The sequence below is a fragment of the Suillus subalutaceus genome, assembly GCF_016647625.1.
Source record: "Suillus subalutaceus strain FC151 chromosome Unknown DFJ58scaffold_20, whole genome shotgun sequence".
Classification (NCBI taxonomy): domain Eukaryota; kingdom Fungi; phylum Basidiomycota; class Agaricomycetes; order Boletales; family Suillaceae; genus Suillus; species Suillus subalutaceus.
The window spans coordinates 425830-441383 of record NW_024540269.1 but is presented as its reverse complement, the minus strand read 5'-3'; the positions used below and the strand labels follow the sequence as shown (position 1 = coordinate 441383).

The window sequence follows — 15554 nt, the reverse complement described above, 5'->3', positions numbered from 1 at the left end:
AAGGGGGGGATACTGTCATATACCATATATCCGGTTACAGATCCGATGATCTGGATCTCAGATCCGATCCAGATCCGATGAACATATCCATCGTCCGGTCCACAGATCCGCTTTGATTCTTATTTCATTTCCTGTTCATATAACTCTAACTATCGTTCATCTCCTTTCGGTATTCCTGTACACCGGTATACCGGTTATCCTTTACTTCCGCTTTGCTTACTGATCCGCTATGCTTACTGATCCGCTACACTTACGAATCCGCTTTTACTTGTACTTCATTCCCGGTTCATGATTCGTGATCCATCCAACTTACCAATACGCTCCACTTAGACTTTGCTTATACTTTCGTACATAGCCTCGCACCTTTGCTTATTGATCATTCCGTTAGCTATCCGTAGTATATAAACCTTTGTATATGCGCTGTAGTAGATCAGTTCGAATATCATCTTAGATTGCACTCATTCCGTCTGGACTCTAAGTCCCTCCGTTATCCATCTGGACTTGAGTACGCTACTCTTGTCTACTCCGAGACTTAGGATAGATTCCTATAGTCTACATATCCGCCTCTGTCTTCGGACAGTCCTCACCCGTTAGTTACTAGTCCGGATCCGATCCGGATTAGCCGTTACTCTATACGTTCGATATCCGGAAGTCTTAACGGATCCATTGCAACTTAATAACTTATCCGTTACGATACTTATCCGTCTCACTAGACGCGATACTTTAGCTCTCTGAAATAAGGGGCAAGACTCGGGAAAGGGGCACAGCGCACGAGCTGAGGCCGAAGCCCTTCGGATCCGATACTACTTGAGTACGGTCTTAACAGCTGTCTGAAGTGGGCTAGGGCCTGCAGGAGCCCTAATGGTAGGTGCAGGCAGGCCATACTCTTTATCATCATCGTCACCAGATACATTGTCGAGGTCAAAATATTCCCCTTCATCCACCATAAATTGAGAAGGGCTGAAGTCTCGATATCTATGAGGGAGCTGGCATTTTTGATTAGGGTTTGTAAGTGCATTCGCTGTGACGACAGTGCGGATGACGACAGTAGTGGGGATGGGGACAATGGTAGCAGGGACGGGAATAACACCAGTGGGGATGGGAATAACACCAGTGGGGACGGAAAGAACATCAGCAGGGGTGGGGATAACATCAATGGGGACAGGGATAACACCAGCGGGGATGGGAACAGTGGGAGCAGGTGTGGTGGTTGTCTTGGGTGCACACCGATGAGGTGCCATGTTGGTAAGAGCAGCAATGCAGATATAACGTCATATTTGCCTGTTTTTATTTGCCTGCGTCAGGGGAGACACTGCAAAATGCCAATAGATTAAAGCTAACCTTGAAAAAATGTGTTCATCCATGAAGTCAATTGGCTAATCGGCGATTGAGTATCACAATCCAATAAGGTTCACCTAGCGAAAGAGCAACAACATGTTTCATGGAATATCCCCCCACGCAGCATGCGATGAAGTTGTCCAACAAAAGGGCAATGACATGTTTAGTGGAAAGTCCCCAATAGCTTCGGGTGTTGTAGACATGATGGCAAGTACTGATCCGGGCAATCTCATATCTGAAGACTGGAGACCTTTCAATAAGTTTAACACTCGATGACTAATTAACGTTCATATTACCTTGTTCACCATGGCCCATGGGACTGAATTTCTGGCGCAAGTATTGAAAAGGATCTGTGGCAGTGTAATATGTTGAAGGGAGTGTTGAGATAAGACATAAGAGGGCACACTGTGGGAATTGAGACTTGAGAGTGCGCAGAGACAGCAGTCTGATTCAGGAATGACAATTTTTCTATAATAGCTATTCATACAGCTAGTTCTAGTCCAACAATATATCACACTAAACGTATGTACAGGTAGTAAAATTTCAATAGAGTCATGATTCATCTCACAACAGTTCCTTGTTGCAGTGTGGAGTGGAAGTGGTTGCAGGTAGTGGCCCAAGGCTGTTACATGGGCAGAGGCTTCAGGAAAAACAGGATCATCAGTTTACAAATTGGAAGATGAAAAGGAATTATGCACACACAAGTTGATCTGCGAGGAGGGTTTGCCTTCATTGGATGTGGTTGCACCGCCTCGGCCACCACCTGTTCGTTGGAGAATGCAGGGGTGTCACGAATTCCAAACACAAATCATTATTCTTTCCTGAACACTCGTGAGACCTCTAAAGACATTCGTAAGACACCCGTTAAGCGCCCATCACAAGCGCCTGTCGTTAGCGCTCAGTCAGCATTTGTACCTATGACATTCACAAACCCTAACCCGAACCCATCCTTTACATATCCGAACTTCTCTATTCCGTTAGCGCCCACCACCTTTATCTCCGATATTTCCGATTTCGACTTCCTTTCACAAGCTGATCAAGTCACGTGACTCTAGAACCTTCGAGAACCCTTGCACAGCTGTAACACGTTTCATGACATCATAGGTGTAGTTATATTTAGATCATTGTACGATTCCCTTTTCTATTTAATGATTGGCTAGTTAGTTCAGACTCAGATTCATTCTCCGTTTCAATATATGTATATAGGTAGCTCGTTGTAGTCAGTAGTTCTTTAGTTCAAACCTCTTTTGTATTAGCTCACTGCTAGCAATCCTAAGACGTCCCTGCTCATTATACTCTTTTCTTGTTGTAAAAATCTTGTTTGAGTCCTAGTCTCTGCCCCTGCGTTAATTCGTTAAAAGGGTTGTGACATTAGGTTTGAACTATAGGGGACTCCGACTCCACGCATTACCGCTTGCACACCTTTATCCTTTGAAACTTTGTCCAGCCAAGTCAGGCTCGATAAACGTTCAAACGATCCGTTATCATCTTCATCAACGTTTCACGTGTTCTTTAATCCTTGACTGGCTATACTCATAGAGTCAACGGTTAAACGACAAAACCATTCTATATTGCCCGGTCTAAACAACCGTGACCTTTGATTTCATCACTCTCCCCTTTGCTCGCTTGAGCGCATTCATACCTATCCGTTTCGTAGTTAGTAGTCCTATACCAGGCCCTGCCTTACATTGCAGCCGCCAGTATACGGAGGTGTTCACGACATTAGGCGTGTCACTGCAACTTTGAGTGCTGGCCCAAGACCCTGCCTGCTCAATGTTACTATAACTTCCTTTTTACCTATCACCTTTTCTTCGTACGATACGTAGGCTACTCTACCCAAGTTTAGAAGAGTTGTCTAAGCGATAAGTCCTATGCACAGATCCTACCAAGGATTTAGAAACGCATCTAGTCGAGAACTGTCGCTTGTAAGCTTTGGCTGGAAGAGCGGACGTGTCCTTCTAGTGTGTTCCCTTGGGAAGTGTTGGCAAAGGCACCTAGTTTCTCTCACTTGGCGAGTATAGTTGTTATGTACACATCTTTGTAGTTAGTATCTAGGGAAGAGTCAGTTGGGTTTTACCAGGACCCTTTGACCCTGAAGTACGAGGTAGATCCGATCAGATATCGGGGACCGCTTCAGTTTTCCATTTACGTATTACTTTTCTCACCTTCCGTTTCCATCACTATTCCTTTTCGGATGAGCCGTTACGACTAGCTCATCATTCATCATTCCTTTTCGGGTAGACCGTTACGACTAGTCTACCACCAGTCATTTGTGAATCGGGTTCCAGAATACAGCTGGCACAATGACAAGAAGAACGTATTCCTTGCAAGAGTTTAATGCAATGAGAGAAGCTTTCAACGGAGAACCTTTTGTATGTTACCGTTGTGGAAAGCCAAACCATATTGCGAGAAACTGCAGAACTTCGTCTCCACAGAGAGAGACAACAAACCGAATTCATAACATTCCCGCGAAAGAAGACACCCTTCCAAGTTGGTTCATAGAATCCCTGACTCACGGAGAAGTTAGAGGAGAAGCACCCAAATGGTTCAAAGATTTGGCCGCTACACCACAAGGCAAAGAGTTTTTGGCAAAAGAAAAGGCCGAAAGAAATCAACCGCCAAAATGGTTTAGAGATTGGGTAGCTACTAGGAAAGAAGAAATCCTAGAGGAACCAGTAGAAGAAGACGTGTCTGGAAGCAGATATTCAATCTTATCAAACTTTGCGGATGTAGAAGAAATATACCTACGATCAAAATCAGAACATTTCTACATTCCAATAACGCTGAAAGGAAAGAAGAAGACTGCGGACGTTAGAGCCCTTGTAGACTGTGGGGCATCTACTTTATTTATCAATAGGAAATTCATGTTGGACAATGATGTGCGGTGTCGTAAATTATTAAAACCTATTCCGGTCAAGAACATAGATGGTTCTTTAAACGCCGCTGGATCGATGACTCATTTCGCTGAACTAGGTCTAAAGATCGGTGACCATGTAGAAGACAAAGCAGCCTTCATGGTTACAGACTTAGGAAGCGATGATGTTATTATCGGCATCGACTGGTTAAGATATCATAATCCAGAGATAGACTGGAATGCAGGACAGTTTTCATTATCTAGGTGTCCGCTTAAATGTATTACGAAAAAGGAACAAAGACAAAAAAATAGAGAAAACAGAAAAGCACAAAAACAGGCAGATGTGATTCCAGATCTGATTCCCACAGAAGAGGATGACGATGAAGATATGAACACGAGGAAGGCGACCTGTGAAGAGGTAGAAGACGAAGATAGTCCTGAAAGATGGATTAGATATAAAGCCTCGGTCGCCACGGAGCAGAAGGTAGCAGAAGAAGCTACGAAGAAGAAGAAGTCTGTTGAAGAGATGGTTCCAGACTGGCTTCACGATTACCTGGGAGTGTTCTCAGAAGAAGAGTCCAAGCGATTCCCTGAAAGAAAGAAATGGGATCATGCTGTGGATCTTAAAGACGACAATGATCTTCCTCCGAATGCGAAACCTTATCCCTTGTCACCGAAGGAGATGGACACTCTGAAAGATTGGTTAAAAGCCGAGACTGCACTAGGACGTATTAGAGATTCACAATCTCCAGTTGCAGCACCTTTCTTCTTTGTGGCCAAAAAAGATGGCAAACTGAGACCTGTTATGGACTATAGAAGGCTTAATGAGAAGATGGTTAAAAATGCATATCCGCTACCAAGATCTCAAGACCTGATTGATGCCCTTACTGGTGCCACGATGTACTCCAAGATGGATGTACGATGGGGGTATAACAATATTCGGATGAAAGAAGGAGATGAGTGGAAGGCAGCTTTCAAAACGCCTTTTGGTCACCACGAACCAACCGTAATGTATTTTGGGTTGACGAACTCTCCAGCAACTTTCCAGACCATGATGAATGAGATATTCAGAGATTTAATAGACGGCAAAACAGTGGTCGTTTATATCGATGACATCTTGGTCTTTACAAATGGAAATAGAGAGCAACACCAGAAAGTCGTGCGAGAAGTACTCAAACGATTAAAAGAGAACGACCTGTTCTTGAAGCCTGAGAAATGTAGCTTCGAGCAGTCTAAAGTCGAGTTCCTCGGGTTGATTGTGGAAAAGGGCAGTGTGTCTATGGACCCCGTCAAGGTAGAAGGAGTATTGAAATGGCCTGTTCCCAAATGCGTAAAAGAGATACAAGCATTCATGGGTTTTGCCAACTTCTATCGAAGATTTATACTTGGGTTCTCAGACATTGCCAGACCAATGAATGATTTGCTGAGAAAAGATGCCAAATGGGATTGGACAGAGAGACAGCAAAACGCCTTCGATGAGTTAAAGAAGCGTTTTACAGAAGCTCCCGTCCTAGTAATGCCAGATGTTGAGAAGAAGATGAAAATAGAAACCGATGCTTCCGATTATGCAACAGGAGCAGTTCTATCTCAACTGATGGAAGATGGCCTATGGCACCCAGTGGCTTATTACTCGAAGTCGATGAATGATGCAGAGAGAAATTATGACATTCACGACAAAGAGTTATTAGCAATCATTCGAGCGTTGGAAGAATGGAGGCACTATGTGCAGGGAAAACCCCAACATGTGGAGATCTGGACGGATCACAAGAATCTCGAGTACTTTATGACGAGTCAGAAGTTGACAAGAAGGCAAGCCAGATGGAGTTTGTTCCTGGCGGAGTACGAATTTACGCTCCAACATAAGCCTGGTGTAGTCAATGACAAAGCCGACCGTCTATCTCGGAGAGAAGACCACAGAGGGGGGGTAGAAAACGATAATTCTGACCGCATTTTGTTGAAACCGGAATTTTTCAAGATCAATGCTGCTAAACAAGGCCAAATTCTCATAGAAGGAGAAAGTTCGCTCATGAAGAAGATACATAAGAAAGAGCACAGAACGAGAGCCCGAAGTAATGAAAGCGCTAGAGACGCTAAAAACAGCACCGGTACAATTGCGCAGAGGAATCGAAGAATGGAATGTTGAGGACGGATTGGTGTTATTCCGAGGATTGGTATACGTTCCAAATGATAAAGAGATCCGCCGAGAGATATTGGAGTTGTTTCACGACTCTCCACCGGCTGGACACCCTGGACGTGCCAAAACCTTAGAATTGATTTCCAGAAACTATTGGTGGCCTTCAATGACGAAGTATGTCCATGATTACGTAGATGGTTGCGATCGATGCAAACAAACGAAAGTGTTCCCCAGTAGACCAACAGGACCTTTACAGCCGAATGAAGTCCCAGAAGGACCTTGGCAAACGATCTCATGCGACCTGATAGTGGACTTGCCGAAAAGTGAAGGATGTGACAGTATATTCGTTGTCGTTGATCGATTTTCAAAACAATCGCACTTCATTCCCACCACCAAAGACGTAGACTCGAAGGGAATTGCCGAGCTATTTCTAAGAAATGTATGGAAACATCATGGTACACCAAAGAAAGTGATTTCAGATAGAGGAACACAGTTCATCTCGAAGTTTATGGGACAAGTATCGAATAGATTAGGAACGAAATGGTCTGCGTCGACCTCCTATCACCCCAGAACAGACGGACAGACAGAATGTGTAAACCAAGAAGTTGAACAATACTTGCGCATGTTTGCCTCGTATAGACAGAACGATTGGGTATCTTGGCTGCCAATAGCAGAGTTTTCACATAACAATGCAGTCACAGTAACCGGTCACAGTCCGTTCAAAGTCCTCTATGGATATAATCCTGAATTCACAGTATCTCCGAACTCCACATCCCTTATTCCCGCTGCCGATGAGAGAGCAGATCAGATGAGAGAAGCACGAGATGATGCGGAAAACACTCTGAAGATGGTTAATGAACGCATGAAACGCTTCTATGACCGAGGAGTTAAAGATGCACCTCAGTATCAAAAGGGAGACAAGGTCTGGCTAGACGCAAAGAACATCAAACAACGTCGTCCAAGTCAAAAGTTGTCAGATCATCGTCTTGGGCCCTTTGAAATACTAGAGAAGACCGGTGAAGTGAACTACAAGTTGAAATTGCCAGAGAGCTATAAAATTCACCCGGTTTTTCATGTGGAATTGCTTACTCCATATTACGCATCTCAATTGATCCCTCATTCTCAACCCACCCGACCACCTCCAGACATTGTCGAATGAACAAGAAGAATTTGTTGTAGAAGAAATACTAGATAGCCGAGAATTCGAGGAAAAGTGCAGTACCGAGTAAAATGGGAAGGATATCCGATAGAAGAGTCGACATGGGAGCCAGAAAAGAACATTAAAAACTCCCCGATTCTAATTGCGGAATTCCATAAGAAGAATCCCACGGCTGCTAAATCCAAACGAATTCTAGGATCCATTCTGGACTCAGAAGAATTCAAGCAATGGAGAGAGAAGAACATTCGACCATCTTACATTCGCGATGACGCTCATCCTAGAGAGGGGGTAATGTCACGAATTCCAAACACAAATCATTATTCTTTCCTGAACACTTGTGAGACCTCTAAAGACATTCGTAAGACACCCGTTAAGCGCCCATCACAAGCGCCTGTCGTTAGCGCTCAGTCAGCATTTGTACCTATGACATTCACAAACCCTAACCCGAACCCATCCTTTACATATCCGAACTTCTCTATTCCGTTAGCGCCCACCACCTTTATCTCCGATATTTCCGATTTCGACTTCCTTTCACAAGCGATCAAGTCACGTGACTCTAGAACCTTCGAGAACCCTTGCACAGCTGTAACACGTTTCATGACATCATAGGTGTAGTTATATTTAGATCATTGTACGATTCCCTTTTCTATTTAATGATTGGCTAGTTAGTTCAGACTCAGATTCATTCTCCGTTTCAATATATGTATATAGGTAGCTCGTTGTAGTCAGTAGTTCTTTAGTTCAAACCTCTTTTGTATTAGCTCACTGCTAGCAATCCTAAGACGTCCCTGCTCATTATACTCTTTTCTTGTTGTGATAATCTTGTTTGAGTCCTAGTCTCTGCCCCTGCGTTAATTCGTTAAAAGGGTTGTGACAAGGGGTATGAATGATAGGGTTAGGCTGGCCGAAATCCAAAAGGCATGTAGCTGGCGTTGGCGTTGGTGATGTGTCAGAAATACCATGGAGTAATGAATGTAGATAGTCATAGTCAGGATCCTCTGAGAATGCAAGTGAGCGTGTGTAAATAAGAAGACTTGTGAACTCAACGGGAATTCTGTGACATAAGACTTCAACAGTAGTATTTACATTGTGCTCAAGCATGGAAGAATTGGAGAGCTTCTCATGATTGCTGGTTAACCATGGGAGGGAGCCACGCAAGAAATACATCAGCATATATGTGAGGGACTCGAGATCGTCACGACGACCTGGCTCAACTCCTAAGTGACTGTTGATTGAGGTGAATACAGGTGTGCCGGCGAGACAACGACCTTGGCAAAATGGTATATGGGCTCTGGTCAAAGTATTGCAGTACTCCTTCGAAATACCGAAGTCAATGATGAAGGCAGTGTGCTTCAAATCATTGAGACCAACTAAGATATTCTCGGGTTTGATGTCACCATGAACGAAATTGTGTGAGTGGATGTATTTGAGATGTGAGAGCTGGAAAAATGGAGTTAGCTCTCTGCAATGGCCATTCACAAAGCAGCTGACCAACTGGTTTCCTAGATTCACAACGTTGGGAAGGCTGAATCTTCGATCATGCACAATGAAGATATCATGCAACGACGGCCCAAGGAGATCAAGAACCAAAGCATGGTATGTTGATTCTCTCCCAAACCAAAAGATGGGGGATCCCAACTCTGCCTGCGAGTCGTTTCAGAATCTTGTATTCATTGCACACAGAGGACGAGCAGTTGATGATGGGTTTGAGTTTGATAGCCACTGAATCATCCTTGATGAAGTTTTGTGCGTGGTACACAACAGCTAAGTGAAGCCCAGATGGTAAATATAGTCACTATATGAATGACATAGTCACGTACTGTATGAGCCAGACCCCAGAACATCTCCCAGCCTAAACCTGCCATCGACTCGAGTAAGGACCTTATTCATGTTACAAAATAACGTAGAGTAGATCCAATAGTCAAGGAGGAAGTCGGAGGAAGTATTAAATCCACGTTTTACAAGCAGTTCAACTGGCTTGAACCAGCTGAAGGCCAGTTCAAGCCGTAGTTTGGCTTTAGTTGGTTCTCGCGACTGACTAACCAGAATGAACCAGTCTACATGGCAAATCAGTGGCTTAGTTCACTACAATCACCAAACTACAAGTTTGTCAGTAGATGCCGAGCCCGATCGGGGCATAGCCGAACTGTGGCACTACTAATACTATGATAAAAGTTCTCAGAGTCCATAACTGTGTTGGTATGCAAAAATACAGACGATGAGCTTAATTAAAACCAAACCTGAAAACCAATCAGTACTAGGAGAGACATAAATTACCAAAATTTTAACGTGCCTGTGTGGCAATATAAGCTAAGGACCCTTTAGTCACGGACTTCCTGCTGTGGAGATATGTGTTTGATATTGTGTAGGACTACATATACTACTACTAGTAGTAACTTGACTGGGTGGTATTACTACTAATTACGCGACCTCAAGTTCTGGCATTGGGTTGCCCTCAGTGGCCAGGCCAATGGCGAAGCCGTACAGACCCTGCGCGGTGCCTTCACTAAGGGCAGCAGCTCAAATGTCGGCCGCAGTAACTCCCACAGTGTTCGATCGAAGGGTCAATATCCTGCCGGAGTTTTGGGGGGGAAGTCGGTGCCTCCTGGGACAGTCTTTAGCAAGGTGCCCGGTTTGCTCACACTCGAAACACTGATTTAACTCTCGGAGCTTACGTATAGCATCTGCACTCTTCTTAGGGCGATCAGGAGCACGGTGAGTCTTGCAGGGTCATGCGTTCCTAGGCTGTCTGTTTTCCCTGGGGTTACGGGTGTTTGACGAGCTAACGGAGTTTGCTGTCAGGTGACGGGTGTGGGTCCTTCGATCACGACTCCGGTGGTGAAGGCTTCGTTTGTCAGAAGAGTGTGCTTGGTCTGCAGCACCCGCAGCTAAGGTGGGATTCAAGGCTAGAAGCACGTTCGGATCGCAGGCATTCTCAATGAAGGCACGCTCAGTGCGCAGTGCCTTTTTCTCTATTGTGTCCATGTTTACAGTACTTGGGTCATACCCTTTGTCCACTAACGATGCTTTGATGTAGGGCTTACAGTTCATCCAGAACTGTCGCACCAGTTCGCGCTCTCCCACGTCACCAGTGGTATCAGCCAGCTCCCTTAATCAACGAATGTAGTCTTGGACGGATTGACGGCCGTCTTGCTTGCAGTCCAGTCATTTCTGGCACTGGATCATACGGAAATCTGTGGGGAATACATAGTCGAACAGTTGTTCAAAGAAATCAGTGAGTGAGTACTTTTTCTTAAGGTCGAGCACATCGCATTCATAGAACCGGTACGTGTTTCCCCCTAGGTACTTCCCAATCATCCTCAAACTCTGTTGGGTGGATAATTTTGCCCAGTCACTGTGAAAGTTATAATGGCCTTCGCGTCAATCTATAACAAGTAGATACTCTCAGATCATGCACGCAAATGCAAATGTCTATGTTATTCACCTATAACAAGTAGATACTCTAAGACAAGTAAGCATAGGTGAAAGTAAGTAGAAAACAAGTGTCTTACCTCAGATCATGCACGTGAATGCAAACGTCTGAGGTGGCAGTCTGAGTTCGTAGCTATCTAAATAGTACGAGTGCTCTTGTATGAACGAATAAGTGTTTGAAACTGTAACAAGAGATATATGGTGCTGGCCCATGCAGTCAATAGACTCAGTAAGTACAAAGTAAAAGTGAAATAACAAGACCGAACAATGGAAACATACGAGTCGTCGGTTTGAACCAATCAGAAGATACGAATAACGAAACGCCTCGGCTGCAGGCGCACTTGCTCAATTCCAACAGTCATGCCATTCGCAGACTTCACGCACCCACTTCTTAAAGGTCGATGAGTTCACCTTGCTGTTGTAAGTAAACGGCGGCTCATGCTTCAGGAAACCCTGCTGATATTTGAGCAGGTTCAATTGGGCAGTGTTTCCATCTTGCAGCTCGCTTCGCCCTCTTGTTTTCAACCGTGTCGCTATCATGGTCAGACTCCGGTTCCATAGAGAGGAGCTTGGCGTTTAGGTCATCAGAGAAGTCCTCATCAGCCTCTTGTTTCCTGCTAGGTGAGGTTTTTCTGTTTTCCTTTTTCACAGGCTTTTGCCTGAGTTCTTCGTCGGATGACTCAGTGGAGGACTTCTCACTATCATCATCGGATTCGGATGATGAGTCCGAGGGCTCCAAGTCGCTAGGGTCGTCTCCTATGATTGCTCGTTTCACTGAGCTCTTATTAGGTAGTCGTGATGATGCTCGCCAATACCTGGTGTCACTCTTGGTCGAGTGGCTCATTTGATGCCTAGTTATGCTTAGTGGTCATTGTTTCTCGAGCTGGTGGAGTTCTCCCTTGTTTCTTCAGGGGCTGTACCATGGTTAGTGGTCTCTTGAACTCGGGCGACATTGTCAATACCCGGGTCTTTCAGGATAGGGGAGAGGTGAGCCTTTTCGCCCTGTAGTTTGCTCATCTCTTCGCGTGTCTGGGACTGAGTGACTAGTCTCTCTAATTCGCGGACCCTTTCTTGCAGGTTGTCCACTTCGTGGCATTTTTCAGTAAATTCATCCATGGCAATTTTCCAAAAGCAACGGAGGACCAGGTTCTGCATTCACATGGAGCTCTGGCAATTCTCGTCGTTCCACAGTTTGGTGAGCGACTCATCAGAGTCGTTTGGACCAGGTTTGTACATTTCAGCCATGCTTTTGTCAAATTCAGTCCAGTCCCCTAACCAGTCTTTAAATAGTGCTTTCTTTGAGGGACCTCCCTTCTCGCTTGGGTCGGTTTCTTTTCCCTTTTCAAGGAGAATCTCTCTTGGTTTGGGGATGGCCTCACTGGGGCTCAGACTCAGTTTCAGAATGGGGAATTCAGGTACGTCTCCAAGGTCTTCATTATCATATGAGTCTGACCAGTCAAATACCTCCCTCAACCAGGAAAAATCTTTCAATATTCGTAGTACTACTTATGGCAGGGCTGCTTGCAGCATTCCTTGCTTGGTGCGGATCGAGATCCATGGGGTTCGAGTCACGAGGGACATCCTCTGAGGGCAGCTCAGCCAGTTAGCTGCATGTCCCTTCGTCTCCAGAGACAACGGTGTTGTCTTGAGACCTTGCGCTTTGGACTCCAAGTCCGAGTGCATTCAGCATCAGCACTCTGTGCCCTCGACCTAGTCGAGGGGAGTGGAGAGGCAATGCCTGGTGCACTGGTAGGCATTTCTAATGATATCGATATCAGGGAATTTTCTTTTCGGGGTGTATGAGAGTCGGGGTTTTGGAGGGTGATCAAGCCTCCTCGACGATGACTATAGCGTAGGGATTGATTTTAGACTTATTGGCAGTTAAAAATATGTGGCACTCAGAGAGTGTTCACACGGTAAGAACGAGTCGAAGGCGAGGGAATACGCTTAAGGATTCAGACAAGGTAACTGTCCGAACTAAAATGTATTCAGTCGGGGAAAGATCAACTACTTCTACAGTAGATAAGGACGAGCTTATATACTGTAAGACTACTAATCTGATGTAAGCAATGGAGGAACAAGAGAGAAAGTGATAGAACTAAGTGCGTGCCAACGAGGATATTGCTGATGGAGACCAATATCCTCCTAAGGCTTTTGCCGAGCGTAACACCAAGTGGCACAGCCACCATATTTACAACGAGTGCCAGTGCAGTGAGTGCACTATGTTAAGTTGTCATTTCCGCTACTAGTATGTGCGGTGACTGGTGCCTAAGGCGTCCATGCGGCGAGGCCGACGCACTTGATTCAGTACCATAGTCATTCATAGCAAATCCTAAGTCGCCTCTATCCACGCCTGCTCTCGCACTTTCGCCAGCATCGTTATCTCATGCACCAATCTCTCAGTACACCCCTTATTGCGGTATCTACACTACTCCCTACCTCACAAACTCCTGGAACTCTCGACGGTCCGTCTCCACTCCCGTTACTCCGGTCTATCACCGTATAATCCACAGTTCTTCTACATATTAATTGCCACGGTTGCCTCCATCCCTATACCATGCACACCGTCACGAAGGGTCCCTATACCACTATCGACGCAAGCGCTAGAGCCTTCCGGTACCAGCGCATCCGTTGCTCATTCCACCACGGTATCTACACCGACGATAGCCTCGCAGAAACTTGGACCGTTCCGAACAGTTGTAATGGTGCATGGCCGGTGGCCATACAGCCCAACCAGGCACTCGCAGAAATTTATCGGCGTATGCCATTTGTGCACCGCAGTTCCCTGCGACACGTTGAGCTCCAGCACTTTTCACGAGTCCCAGGCCATGCAGACTATGCGAGGCCATTCATATCCGCTACAGCCTCACGAATACCTTGAGTTTACCACATGTTCGTCATAGCTGACTCATTGGCTGTGCACTACTACTTATTTCCGTCCACTCGCCTCAGACTCTTCCCAATCGCTTGCTCCATCCCTGAAACCCTACATCATACTCATGTCAAGATCATCAATCACTTCAAAACGTAGCCGAAGGCTATCAAAAGATGGTAGCACAGACAACGCCCCTGTGCAGAGCGCCCACCTTGAAGGGCAGCCTCCTCCAGAAAGGGATACCTTACAACCTGCCGATGAGTGAGTTGCAACTTTCCTGGAATATCAGTTCCCCATTTGATAGTGACACAGTGAGGAAGAAATCTGTGAACCTTGGGTAGTGACTTCACCAGGAATGTGAGTGTTTCTACTCCGATGCTTTTGCACCTTCCTTACACGAATTGCAGCTCGAACTCTGGGCCTCCTCAGCTCGCAGGACCTCACGTACAGGAAAGTACTTCGAATGATTCACCCAAAGGCGCCTTAGCTACGTAAGTTCCCTCAGTCGCAACCTCAACCTCTAACAAGCTCATATCGTCTCAGCGAGGCGCAAAAGGTCGTAGTGCAGGAGGACCAACTAAGTCCAAGTGAAATGTGAGCGACCAAATAAGCCAAGGGGCCACAACTGACGATACTATTCCCGTAGAGTGAATGTCTTGAAGCAGGTGTTGGTCGTTCTCAAGGACTCAACGATTGTCTCGAAGACCGGCAAGGATGACCGCTCTCGTTTCTGGGCGGCATACAAAAGAGTCGGCGAGGAACACGACGACGAGTTCCTTGAGCGATACAACGGTGACATGGACATCGTGTTAATTTTTGTAAGTTTCGCGCGCTCGTCTTTGCCTTGCGTTGGAATTGACGTTCGATCAGTCTGGTCTGTTCTCCGCCGTCAGCACGGCTTTTATTGTGGCCATGGAGTCGAATCTCAGTCCAGACCCCAACGATACCACGCATGCCCTTCTCATCCCAGCTCGTCCAAATCGGACTCGGCAATTTCACTGCAGCGGGGTCTACGCCGGCAGCGCCAGCGTCAACCTGGTCACCGCCTACAGCCATTATAAGGATCCAATGCATCGCCTACGCAAGCTTGTCCTTCAGTTTACTCGCTGCCTTCGGGGCCGTGCTAGGAAAACAGTGGCTCGGGTACTACAAGTCGCACAGATACGGCCGCGGCTCGGAGGATGAACGAGCGAAGCGCAGACAAGAAAGGTTCGATGGCATCGTCACATGGTATTTTGATGCTGTAATGCAATCGTTCCCGATCCTACTACAATTCTCTCTTCTTCTCTTTGGAGTTGCCCTCAGCGCCAATATGTGGTCCCAGCAGTACACGGTCGCCTGGGTCATCATTGCAACCACGGTCTTTGGGTTTTTGTTTTATTCGCTGACGGTGATGGCAGCTTTGGTATCTCCTGCCTGTCCATTTCAGAGCCCGATATCGACGATGTTGCGCATGTTGCGCATCGATAGTAAGAGCATTTCCAAGTTCTGCTCATCTCCAGTCTGAGTCAAAATTGCAGAGGTCTTCCGTCCAATGGTTATTTTGGCGTCCCGGTATCTTAAACAGTCAGTGCACGGTACGTTCCATTTTCTTAAGCATGCACAAATTTTGACCGTTTCTTGCTAGATGTACTACAATGGATGTTAAATTCCCTGTTCTATCGATATGTCCAGCATGTTATATATAGGATCCGATCAGAACTAGCAGGTGACGTTCTTTGGTACTATTGCATAGCATAACCGCGCTCATATCACTCCAGGC

At 45.8% G+C, this 15554-nt stretch overlaps 5 protein-coding genes across 5 annotated transcripts; 2 read left to right on the top strand and 3 right to left on the bottom strand.

Moving 5' to 3' along the window:
- Positions 1-8280: 8280 nt before the first annotated feature.
- Positions 8281-9375, bottom strand: DFJ58DRAFT_724599 (putative camp-dependent protein kinase catalytic subunit; the record flags this gene model as incomplete). Its single annotated transcript, XM_041385127.1, has 4 exons — positions 8281-8925; positions 8977-9129; positions 9167-9249; positions 9306-9375. 4 exons carry the CDS (start codon positions 9373-9375, stop codon positions 8281-8283), a joined length of 951 nt encoding a protein of 316 aa, XP_041247374.1.
- Positions 9376-10650: 1275 nt separating this feature from the next.
- Positions 10651-10803, bottom strand: DFJ58DRAFT_655532 (uncharacterized protein; the record flags this gene model as incomplete). The annotated part of the gene is made up of 1 exon (XM_041381856.1): positions 10651-10803. The coding sequence occupies one exon, from the start codon at positions 10801-10803 to the stop codon at positions 10651-10653; it is 153 nt and encodes a 50-aa protein (XP_041247373.1).
- A 550-nt stretch (positions 10804-11353) lies between these two features.
- On the bottom strand, positions 11354-12033 carry DFJ58DRAFT_724598 (uncharacterized protein; the record flags this gene model as incomplete). The annotated part of the gene is made up of 2 exons (XM_041385126.1): positions 11354-11691; positions 11838-12033. 2 exons carry the CDS (start codon positions 12031-12033, stop codon positions 11354-11356), a joined length of 534 nt encoding a protein of 177 aa, XP_041247372.1.
- Positions 12034-14445: 2412 nt separating this feature from the next.
- Positions 14446-14613, top strand: DFJ58DRAFT_623522 (uncharacterized protein; the record flags this gene model as incomplete). Its single annotated transcript, XM_041381071.1, has 1 exon — positions 14446-14613. A coding segment is annotated over one exon (168 nt), but the record flags the coding sequence as incomplete, so codon positions are not given.
- Positions 14558-15299, top strand: DFJ58DRAFT_699452 (uncharacterized protein; the record flags this gene model as incomplete). Its single annotated transcript, XM_041383551.1, has 2 exons — positions 14558-14610; positions 14663-15299. The coding sequence occupies exon 2, from the start codon at positions 14745-14747 to the stop codon at positions 15297-15299; it is 555 nt and encodes a 184-aa protein (XP_041247370.1). The 5' UTR covers positions 14558-14610; positions 14663-14744.
- Positions 15300-15554: the final 255 nt, after the last annotated feature.